Source organism: Condylura cristata, unplaced genomic scaffold (genome assembly GCF_000260355.1).
Source record: "Condylura cristata isolate star-nosed mole 26May11 unplaced genomic scaffold, ConCri1.0 scaffold00032, whole genome shotgun sequence".
Classification (NCBI taxonomy): Eukaryota; Metazoa; Chordata; class Mammalia; order Eulipotyphla; family Talpidae; genus Condylura; species Condylura cristata.
The window spans coordinates 2,288,498-2,299,530 of NW_004567133.1; the positions used below are offsets into that span (position 1 = coordinate 2,288,498).

The following is an 11,033-nucleotide window of genomic DNA, read 5'->3' on the forward strand; positions in this document are numbered from 1 at the left end:
CGCCCGAGCCCGCGCGCCCCCGGGTTCCGGCGCTCAGACCACGCTCCTTGCCAGCGCAGCCGCCCGCCCACCCTGCTTGGCCCTGGCGATTCGTGCTCAGGGTTTGCTTCCAGCCAGGGTGACTGACGTACGCCCTCATTTTGATTTAGGGATCTAAGGATTTCTTTTTGTCGGGTTCAGACATACATTTAAAATTACTTTTGAAAATAAATCCCATTCAGCATTTCGGTAACTTGGCAGTGGGCAGCAGGTGGAATCTGGTGCCGCCTTGAGCCGGGGCACCAGGATTGGGCCACGGTGCGCTCCCGCCTGAGCTCACCAGGGGGCAGTGCGGGGCTGCGAGAGGCCTGGCGCTGAGGCCCACCTGGGGCACCGCGAAGCTGGGGCCCTGCGCCCCGACACTTCATACCCCCCACACACACACTTCATACCGGGGGACCCGTCGTCCCCAGGGTCTTTCTGTTAAAGAGGCCACGGCTGGGTGCATGAGGAGGGCGGCGTGTGCGATGCCCTGACCAAGCTCCCCACCCCCGTTTTTGTCCCCCATGGGGTCAGCCACTGTGCAGAAGGGACAGGCCTCCTGCCAGGGTCAGGGGACCACGGCCAAGGGGAAGAGGCAGTGGTCACAGATGAGGGGCCCGGGTAGGGGCAAGTGTGGCTTTAGTGAGCAGAGATCGAGGACAGTGGTCAACCTGGGACTTCCAGCCCGTGGTTGCCAAGGGCAGATGGCCCTAACCCCTTTCCCGGGGTGGCCCCTGCTCCCTGTTTGGGAGGAGGGCAAAAGAGAGGCAGCTAAAACCCACAGCCAGCACCATGGCCCCATGTTCTCCTGCACCCCCTGGGAGACCCTGTGCAGCCCCCACCTGTCCAGGCACCACTCTCACTAAGCTTATGAAAGATAGTTTATTAATCTAGACTTCTCCCGCGAAATCTTCAAACGTAAAAGCTCTGTAACAAACACCACAACTTAGTGTTATCTGTCATATAAATAAAATATACACTAAGATGTACACTATGCACAGGGGCAGCTGCGCGGGGCGCCCTAGGGAGGGGGCGTGCGGAAGCGGAGTTTCTTGGCTGTTTCCACGTCAGACTTGGCAACCAGGAAGCGCATCTTCTTCCCCCCGTGTCGGATCAGGTCCACGGCTCTGCACAGGGAGGGGATGGGGACGGCACAGCGCCTGAGGTGCCTGGCCGCCCGGCCCTCCACCCCAGCCGGGAGCGGGGCTGTGCGGGCCATGTCACCGGCCTCCAACCTCCGGGAAGGGGCCCAGCCACCGGGCAGGGCAGCACCCAAGTGCGAGAGGGCGTGAGGGAGCCGGAGGGGGCCGGTTTGTCCTCAGAGGCCTTAAGGGGAGGTGGGGGCTCGGTGCCCCACTTCTCCTCTAAGTGAGTCACTCACAGGAGGCCTGCCCGCAGGCGCCGCCGGCCGACCCACCCTGACAGCTGCCCCCACACAGGCCAGGTGGGTGCTGGGTGGGGGCGTACCTCAGGTAGCTGACGCCGGTCAGGCTGCTGCCGTTCACCTCCAGGATGCGGTCTCCCAGTGAGAGCCGGCCATGGGCCGCAGCCGGGCTGCCCGGAAGCAGGGTCTGGATGTAGAGCCCCGGGACGCCCAGCGGTGTGTGCTGGGGAGAGGCGGAGGCCTCAGCACCCGGGACCTGGAGTGTCGCGAGGACCCCATCCCGAGGCCTGGCCTCGCCCAGGCTGGGCTCATGAGCACGGTCACCAAGTCAGCTGTGAGAACGGCACTTCCCCATCACTGTGCCCGCGGCCCAGACACCCCGAGGCCTGCGGATGGAGCTGGAAGCAGCTGCCCCGAGGCCCTTCAGATGTCACCTCACTCTTAACCCCGCGTGGGGCCTCCCTGGCGAGGCGCAGGGCGGCCTGCAGACTCACCATGCCATCGATCAGGCCCATCCCCAGCCCCGAGGGGCCGCGCTGCAGCTCCACCACGAAGACGGAGCAGGAGTCCTCGGTGCTGGAGGTGACGCTGGAGGGGGCCGGAGGGGGCTCCTCCAGGGGGGCTGCACCGTCTCCTGGGGGTGGGAGCAAGGGGCAGTCAGGCCCACGCCTGCTTCTCCAGACCGCAAAGTCTCTGGGAGCACCAGCAGGACGCCCACCCGGGACCAGAGTTAGGGGTGTCCCCCCCCCCACCGTCTCCTGCGCTCCTGGCCCCCGCACTGTGCCTCTGGCCCAGCCCTGCTCACGGACGGCCTCGCCCTGGCCCCTGGCCAGCATGGAGCCGGCGGGGCAGGTCGCCCGGGCCACCTGAGCCAGCCCTTCCCTCTCTTCCCTGGGCGGAGCCTTTTGGGCGCCTCCGGACTCTTGGTCCCCCGTCGGTCAGCTGCCAGCCGCCCAGGGCCGAGCCCCCGCGTCCACGGCTGCGGGCGTCGTGGGCAGGACTGCAAGCCCAGTCAAGCGTGTCACCAGGTCCCGATGTGGACCCACCCAAAGGACAGCAGCGGGCGCTGGGGGGGGCGAGTCGGGCCGCTCTCACCTTCCGGAGTTGTGCCCCGGGGGCTGCCCCTCCTGCCTTCGAGGGCGGCGTTCCCACATGTGCCGCGAGGTTCCGGCCAGTCGGCGCCACCTGGCTCCAGGTCGAGGGGCGTGCTGGGAGGCGTGAGCAGGTACGAGGGGTCCGAGTGCAGGGGGCCAGCCTGGGAACCCCCACGGCACCCACGGCCAGCCTCCAGGGGCCCTTCAGGGATGGAGGATCGGCCCTGGGGAGGGAGGGCAGCGAGGTCAGAGCGGGGGGACCAGCCTTCTGCACCCGCCGCCTGGGCGCGAGAAGGCCAGGGCACAGGCGCAGCGGCCGCCCGCTTCCAGGTGCCTGTGCCCCCCCGGGGGCCACCACGGCCACAGGCTCGGAGCCGGCCCAGTACCTCTTGGCCCTCGGGCTGGGCCGGCGCACAGGGGCTGGGCTTGCGCAGGCTCCACAGGAAGTGGCGGACGTACAGCAGGTGCTGGTAGATGCCGTCGTCCAGGCAGTCCGCGTCCAGGTCCACCTGGAAGCCCTCGCTCGGCAGCACGATGGGGGGTGGGTTCTCGTAGGACTCCAGGACGTCCTCTGCGGGCGGGGGCGGGCTGGCGTGACGGCCTGGCCAGGCCGGGCCCGGGCCCCGGCGACCCCCACCCCCGGCTGGGTCCCAGCGAGTGCACAGGACGAGGCCCCAAGTCTGAAGCTTGCCCTGCTGAGCAGCCCCGTCTGCCCACTGCCTGCCCACCTCCCTCAGCTTGAACCTCTGCGCCTGCAGCCACACCTGCCTGCCAGGGGCTCCTGTGGCCCAGGCCCTGCGCCCACAAGCGTCACCGGGGCCTGCCCACAGGACCATGACACCTCCCAGTGACAGCAGAACAGATGGCATGGCCGCTGCTCCTGGCACAGAGCCAGCCATGCTGAGGGCCCCAGAAATGGGCAAGTAAATGGGAAGGACCAGGTGGCGCCCCCGGGGGGCACAGGTCCCTGGGGGCCACGGGAGACAGCGCGGGAAGCTCCACTGCCACCTGGATCTTGTCATCCTTGAGTGTTGGGGGGTCACGTGCGATAACAGTGTACAGCAGGGAAGAGATGTGCCTGACTCAGGCAGCACATGCAGCCGCGGGCACCGGGCGCACGCACACGCATCCACGCGGAGGTACAAGATGTGGTGCGTGTCACGTGCACACAGCTCACGTGTGTGGATGTGTGTGCACACGGGCGGGCATATAGCCACGTGTGCAGGTGCACGTCTGCACACATGCATCCGCGGGTGCGGGAGTGAGGCGAGGCGCGGCACGGCGTGGCGTGCACAGGAACAGTCCCAGTCGGGCTTCAAGATGGCGCCCCCTGGAGACACCGCCCTCGGCCCGGGGGTCCAGCGCCAGCCGAGCCTGAAGCCTGAGGCTCCATGGGAGCTGAGGGGACCTTCAGGCCGGGCCTGGACCTGGGCAACTGGGCATGAACTGTTCTTTGATCCCCAGATATGGAGGTCCCAGATCCCAGGTTGGGGGGCAGGGCAGGGCCCCCAAGGAGGACGATGGCCCAGGTCTGAGTGCACCCTCCAGGGAAGTCCCGGGGGCAGAGGTGTCCCTGTCCCCACCAGTGTCCACCGGCCTTACTCCTGCCCAAGGAGGGATCTCACCTGACTTGAAGGCGTCAGGGCTGTCCTGGGCGCCCGGCTCCCAGGCGCTCATGGGGCCCATCGCCGAGGCCAGCTGGTACTGGGTCAGCAGTCGGTGCAGCTGCGCCGGGCTCAGGGCAGGGAACGCGGCCCGCAGGTTTGCCCAGCTCATCTGGGCGACAAGAAAGAGCTGGTGTCAGGGGTCCCTGCTGGCGGCCCGAGGGAGCCTTCTGGGTGCTCTGGGGACAGTAGAGTACCAGGGCTTCCCAGTGCCGCCACCGGCACCCACGAATGGGCAGGTCAGCAAGGGGACTGCTCCGGCCACAGTCCAGCACCCAGGCCGAGGCTGGCTGGGGCCACTGCCCTCGGAAAGTGCTCGGTCCTCTGAATGCGCCTAGGCACCCTCGTGGCTGGGAGACAAGGGGAAGACTAACAGCAAATTGGGGGAAAGGGACGTGCATTCCTGCCTCAAACCGTGAAGCAGGGCGGCAGCAAACTGGCCTCTTGAGAGGGCACCGGAGGCCGCCCTGAGCTCGGCCGCCCTGAGCTCTGCAGGGGAAGCTTTGGTAAGTCAGCCGGCCGCGGAGGCCCTGCTGGGGGCAGCCAGCCTCCAGGAGCATCTGGGAGCTGGCTGAGGGGTGGCGGCCCTTGGGGCGTGGGCAGCGTGGCTCCGTGGCGGCAGCCTCCGTCTGGAAGGCGGCCCCTGCCTGCCCAGGGGTCGGCTCCGCAGCGGGCTCGGCGGACCTCTCGCCACTCTCCGGAGGGCACGCTGCCCTCCGCGTCCGGAGCTCTGTGCGCACCAGGGCAAGGCCTCGGGCTGCTGGCCCGCTCGCCCACTGGCTGCAGCTCGCCCTGGAGCCGCGGGCTGCGGGTCTGGGCTCTGCCCCCACGCATCTTTCCCGTGGCGCCGGCTCGCTCCTCTCCGACGCCCGCTGTTGGGTGGACCTGTAAATTTCCCTCTTTCTTCCTCTTTCTGTTTGCATCTGGCTTGAGTTTATGGCCAACACCAAGCCCAGAGCTGTGGCTACGTGGGGGAGGGGCCACCGCAGCCCCCCCCCCACCGCCCGCCCCCCATGCTGATTCAGAGGAGCTCCTGCGGTTCTTCTTTCCGGTCCTAGAAACCCCATTTGCCTCCCATTTCTGTATTTTTCCGGGCCGGTGTCAGGATGTCAGGAGGGCACCGCGGGCTGGAAGCGGGCAGCCTGGCAGGGCGTGCTGCTTTCTGGGCCCTTCCTGACTCCGTCTTCCCACCCTGCTATCAGATTTTTCATCTCTGTGTCAGGCTTTTAATTTCCAATTCTTTTTGCTCCCTTATTTATTGAGTCCTGTTACTTAATGGCTACTAAATCCTCGCTTATCTTTATGATGAAAGAAAGTCTTTTTAAAGGCTGCCTTTTCCTGAACTTCCCTCCCCGCACTTCCGTTTCAAGGGGCCTGGCAAACTGCGGCGAGGCCTGCTTTGCCGGGACCCTCCGGCTAAGGATGGCTTCGCGTTTTTAAGAGGTTTGTTCGCTTGTTTTTAATTCGGGCAGGGACTGTATGTGGCGACCCCTGGTCTGCACCCTCCGCTTCAGTCCCCCCACCCCTCTCTTTTAGGGCTGCTCACGCTCCTCCACAACCACAGCGAGCTGCAGCTCCCTGCATAGCCCCACGGCCCGCCTGCAGGCCCTCTGAGGGGCCGCCCGCCTGCTCCCGCAGGGCCCCAGCCAGCACCCTCAACCCCCGCCCTGGCAGCCTGGCAACCTCAGGAGCTCAATCCTCCCCCACCCCCCCCCCCCCCCCCCCCGGGCAGAGCCTCCCACCGTCAGGCTGAGGTTCTTTTCCTGGTGGGAGACACTTAGTTTTAGACGGGTTCTCAAGGGAGCCCCATTGAGTGCTCCATTTAGTGCTGACGTGTGACAAACCCTGAAAACCACCCGGGCCTGAGCCCACGGCCGCCGCTCACCAGGCCCCGCCCTGCCCAGCTCAGGCAGGAGCGCACCAGCACGCGGGCGCCTGGCGGGGCCTGGGGGCCCCACCCCCGCTCCTGGCTGCCGGCTGGTGCGGGCTTCTCTGGTCCCCACCTCCCCAGGGTGTGGCGCTGAGGCCACATTCCGCCAGTGATGAATGGAGCTGCTCAGCTTCGGCTCAGCTTTCACGTGGGTTCTGGTGGCACAGCGGAGCAGGCATTCCAAACCAAGGAAGGACTGCTCATGGCTTGGATTCGGAAAGGACTCGGAGTTAGTGGCATTTCTTCCTTTAACGTGATTTCACCAGTCAACCCACGTGAACCTTGAATCTTCTTTCTGGGAAGGTTTTGGCTAATAGATCAGATTTCTTTAAAAGACAGTGAACTATCCAGATTTTCCAAATACTCATCGGTTTAATAAATTTAGTTGTTTCACCTAAATTGCCAATGTTATCAGCATAAAGTTGGCTGTCCTCTCCTCTCCTCTTACTAACTTTTGCCCTGAGATCTGAGGTTAATACTGGCCATCGGTACTTTCCCACTTTACCAAGCTTGGCAAAGACCTCCGGGCTCTGTTGTGGCCAATCATTTTTTTAACGAACCAACTCTTGACTGCTTCTCTCTCTCTGTTTGTTCGCCATTTTACTGATTTCTGCTCTTCTCAGTGACGTCCTTCCTTCCTCTCTCACTTTCCTTCGCTTTTCTTTTTCTTGCTTCACAAACATCATCCCTAGTCTGGTTTTTTGTTTTTTTTTAACATGTTCATTTGAAGTTTTAGCTTTTCCTCTTGGCACTGCCTTGCTGCACCCCCAGCTTTTGCAGCGTCTTCAGGTCACTGACCACTTGACCAGGAGGCTGAGGAGAGCAGGGCTGGACGCCTGGCTTTAAAACCAAGCAGAAAGCTCTGGAGGCAGAGTGTGGTTGGTCTCACAAGGCCCGGGAGACGACGTCCAGAGCTCAGGGCGCGGGCTCCGGGCAGGACACCGCCCTTCCTGCCCCACCCTCTGGAAGGTCAGGATTTCAGCATATGTCCTGTTGGGGAGCGCACCACGGACCCTCGTGCACCTCAAGTTGTCCCCCCAGCCTCTGAGGTGGCCACGGGAGTTCTTGCTTCTCCTTCCCGGCTCTGGGCTTGTGGCCTTGTTCCTGTGCTCAAGAGACGCGAGCACCGCCGGACAGCGGACGGGCCGTGGCCCCCTCTGCCGCTCCGCAGCCCGCCGGGGCGACCCTCGTGCTGTCTGCCTTGCAGCCGGGCTCCCCCAGGCTACCGCAGCCAAGGGGGCCCAAGCCTAGGGGCTCCTCACGCACCGACCATGTCGCTTCCCGTCTGGCCTCCTCTCTGCCTTAACGCCCGGACGTGGCTGGGCGGCCAGTCCTGCGCCCTGGACCCTGGCGGCTTCCCGGACCCGTCGCTGGCAGTCGCCGTGGCCCTCTGCCTCCGGCACGTTGTTTTATCTCCTCCGCGGCGTGTCCTCGCTACCACACAGCACTGCTTTACATTTGTTGCTTGACGTTCCCATTTTCTGAATGTGCTCGAGTGAACCCATGTTTCACTTTTGTAATAAAAACGGCTCCCTCAGCAGTGAAAGGAGCCGCAGGCGGAGCACGCACTGCACGGCGCTCAGGCAGCGGCAGCCACTGCCCTTACAGGGCCGTCCACTGGGCTGCGCAGAGGGGTTTTCTTTCCGTCCTCCATACGGGTGGCTCGCTCTGCTTCCGACACCAACTGCTTGTAAGCCTCGGGCCATGCTGGCTGCGCCGGGGTCAGCTCAGGGCTTTGCCTACGGCGAGCAAAGTAGCCACGTCACCTGCCTGTTCAGACAGTGCGGTGCCAGGCAGCACAGAAAGCGGGCTCATCCTGGCAGGGGACACCACTGGTTTGAGCTCACTGGTCACCTGTGGCAACCGTGTCCTCAGGAAGGTGATGGATTGGCTCCTTGCTGCCGCTGTGACGCGTCGCCCAAGCTTAGCAGTTAAAGCAGCGCAACGCACAGCACCGGAGTCGGGCGTGGGCACAGCCGCCCCCCCCCGGGCAGGTCAAGTGCAGGTGGGGCTGTGCTCCCCTGGAGGCTTGAGGGAGGGAGACTCATTTTCTGCTCTCTGAGCTGGTCAGGGTCCGGGTGCTTGCGGCTGTGGGACAGAGGGCCCCACAGCATGCCGGGCGGCTCAGCACCGTCCTGGTCTCCAGGGGTCACTGTGTCCCTTGCCCTGGGCTCTTCTTCCACCTTCTGGGCCAGCAGAGTGGGCCAATCCCCCTTCTGTTCTGTCTCCCTGACCTGCTCTTCTGTGTTTAAGGACAAGGGTGGCCCCTGGAAGTGGAAGGTTGGCCCTCTGGACACATCTGCAGAGCTCCCTGGTCACGTGGCGTCACAAAGCTGCAGGTCGGGGACAAGATCCACCTCTGGGGTCATGGCCTCCCTATAGTTGGGCACAGCTGTTAACAGAGCGGCTCTCGAGTTCTCTGAGGCCCAGAAGCCAGGTCCCCAGCTCAGGCCTGGCTTATAGGCAGGGACCTAAAAGCAGCCACATGTGGCCCACCCCCGGGCCCTACCTACCTGGACGAGCTGGGCACTGGGGGTGGCCAGCAGGTTGAGTGTACAGGAAAGTTTCTGGAAGAAGCACTCGGCAGCCTCCCCACAGCCAGCATCCCGTGTCCACTCCAGGAGCTGCTGCAGGCGGGCACAGGCCTGGACACCTCTGGGCCAGTGGAAGCAACTCAGGGAGGGTCCTGGTGGGGAGGGTCAGGGCGAGAGGTGATGTCGGGCAGTCCTGGTCACAGAGGGAGCCAGAGCCCAGCTGGACCCGGGGCTGCCTCCCCCTCCGGGCCTAGAGGGCAGGCAGGAGAGCTTACATCAGTTCCCAGGGCAGCCAGCCTGCTCCCGGGGGAGCAGGGGACACCGGAGGTGAAAGGTGGAGGTGGCGGGTCAAGGGGCTGTACAGTCACTGAATCCCAAGCGCAAAGGTACTGATCAGGTCCGCAGTGACCCCCGTGTCCCCACCCCTCCCTGGGAGGTCCACGTGAGTGAGCTGCGCATGCTATGGGCCCACCCCACTCTGCTCTCCCAGTCCTGCACCCCAGTAGCACCCTGGGCACCTGGGCAGTGGAGGGGACGGGCAACGGGGCTGAAGGTCACGTCACTTTCCGAAGCCCGTTCCAACCACGGTCCCGGGGCGGGCGCTGTGGTGGGACACCAGGCACCCTCTCTGCAGCACTGAGGGACAGTGCCCCTGGGGACGCTTCCAGGGAAGCACCTCTGGCCCCGCCTGGGTGTCTGGACCCCCTTTGACCAGATGCCCTGGCCAGGGACGGCATTTTCCGCAGAGGGGTTCTCAGCCCTAGGCCCTCACCCTTGTCCAGGAGCTGGTTGAAGAGCAGAGTGCTGGAGAAGAAGAAGAGGTAGGCCAGCACCTGGGAGGCGATCTCGGGGTGCACCTGGAACTGCCGCAAGAGGTCCAGAGCGACCTGGTAGACAGACACGACACGGCGCAGCTCCTCCGGCAGCTGGGGGGCTGAGCACCAGCTCTCCTGGAGCCCCGCCTGGAACGGGGGGCACTCCAGCAGGGCCGGGAGGCAGACGTACAGGGACTGTGGGGACAGGAGGCACCAGCCGTTGGCAGGCGGCCTGCACAGCCGGTCACCTGCCTGCCGGGCGCCCAGGCCGCGGCGAGCCACCTGCGCACTGAGTCCTGGGGGGGGAGGGGAGACGACAAAAGTGGGGAACCGAGCCTGGGGGGAGAAGAGGCCCCAGCAATGCCTGGAAACACCCCAGAGGGTCTTGATGGAGAAGGCTCAGCCCCTGCGTCAGGAGCGCTCTCCCGGACAGGAAGGGGGGGGCTCGCGGGGCCCCAGCCCGCACCCAGAGCAAGCCTGTAGGCAGCGCTCGGGGGGCCCAGCCACCAAGGGGCACCCGGGAGGTCCGAGGTCCCTAAAGGGTGTTTGCTCCTGGCAGGACAGGCGCCAGAATCTACTCAGGGTTCACAGGCCTCAACAATGCTCTCTGGACACAAGCAGAGGTGTCACCTCCAGGAGGAGTCCTATGGCCCCTGCACCCCGAGGTGACCCGAAGAGTCTGTGCCTCCCTTGGGAGCCCAGGGATTATATGAGCACGTGGGTGGGGGACTGCTTCCTTTTCAGCCAGATCCACCCTCAGTCTGGCTCTCAACACAGGACTCCAGCAGCCAGACCTAGCTGCACACGGAGCAGCTCTATCTAACTGCCCCAGCTCCGTGCAGAACACACAGGGAAACACTCTCTTTTTCTCCAGTCACTGCCCCCAAAGTGCCACCCACCAACCTTCTTTCCACTGAGCAGCCCCAGGACAGCCCGCAGACCTCTCACACCCCTGCCCCCGGCACCATGCAAGTCCCCCCAGGTCCTCCCAGGTGGGTGACCGCCTCGGGGCCCACCTCTGCGTCCTCGCCCCCTCTGCCCCTCATGTGCTAGGGGGAGTGTCCCCCCCACTGGCTGCTCTGACACCCCCTCTGGTCATCACGCGGGCCTCCAGGGCCCACGCCTCAGGGCCGCCTCTCCCTTCACCCTGCTTCCCTGCCTTGGGTGACTGGTAAGGCTCTTCCCTGCTGACGAGAGAGTGGGGCTCAGGCACGTCCCCGGGACCGCGTGAGCCCAGCCACACCAACAGGGGGGCCAGCTCGCACCCCGCCTGCCTCTGTTCCAGGCCTGACCTCTGCTAAGTTCTGAGTCCTAAGACTCGGTTTCCCCAAGGACTCCGAAGGGAGCCACGAGAACACACCTGCCCGCCGCCGTACCTTCGAGACGTAGTACACACACTGCTGAAAGGCATACAGGATGACCTCCTCCAGCTCCGCCATGGCCTCCTCGCTGGCAGTGAGGGTGCAGGAGAACAGGGACTCCTTGGAGCCTGCAGGAGACAGCAACACGGCCAATGACTGGGGCACACCGGGCCTCGGTGTACAGGCATGAGCCTTCCAGGCCAGCAGACCTCAAACCCACCCCACCCGCC

General features: G+C 64.7%; 1 protein-coding gene across 1 annotated transcript in view; it reads right to left on the bottom strand.

The window, feature by feature from the left end:
- Positions 1-6: 6 nt before the first annotated feature.
- RADIL (Ras association and DIL domains) overlaps positions 7-11,033 on the bottom strand; it is a 59,607-nt gene continuing 48,580 nt past the window's right edge. Inside the window, 10 exon segments of the mRNA XM_012731949.1 lie at positions 7-1,148; positions 1,489-1,628; positions 1,900-2,039; positions 2,501-2,675; positions 2,677-2,886; positions 2,889-3,070; positions 4,125-4,275; positions 8,607-8,779; positions 9,400-9,637; positions 10,819-10,931. Of these exon segments, the coding sequence (XP_012587403.1) occupies positions 1,043-1,148; positions 1,489-1,628; positions 1,900-2,039; positions 2,501-2,675; positions 2,677-2,886; positions 2,889-3,070; positions 4,125-4,275; positions 8,607-8,779; positions 9,400-9,637; positions 10,819-10,931 (1,628 nt within the window). The 3' untranslated portion in view covers positions 7-1,042.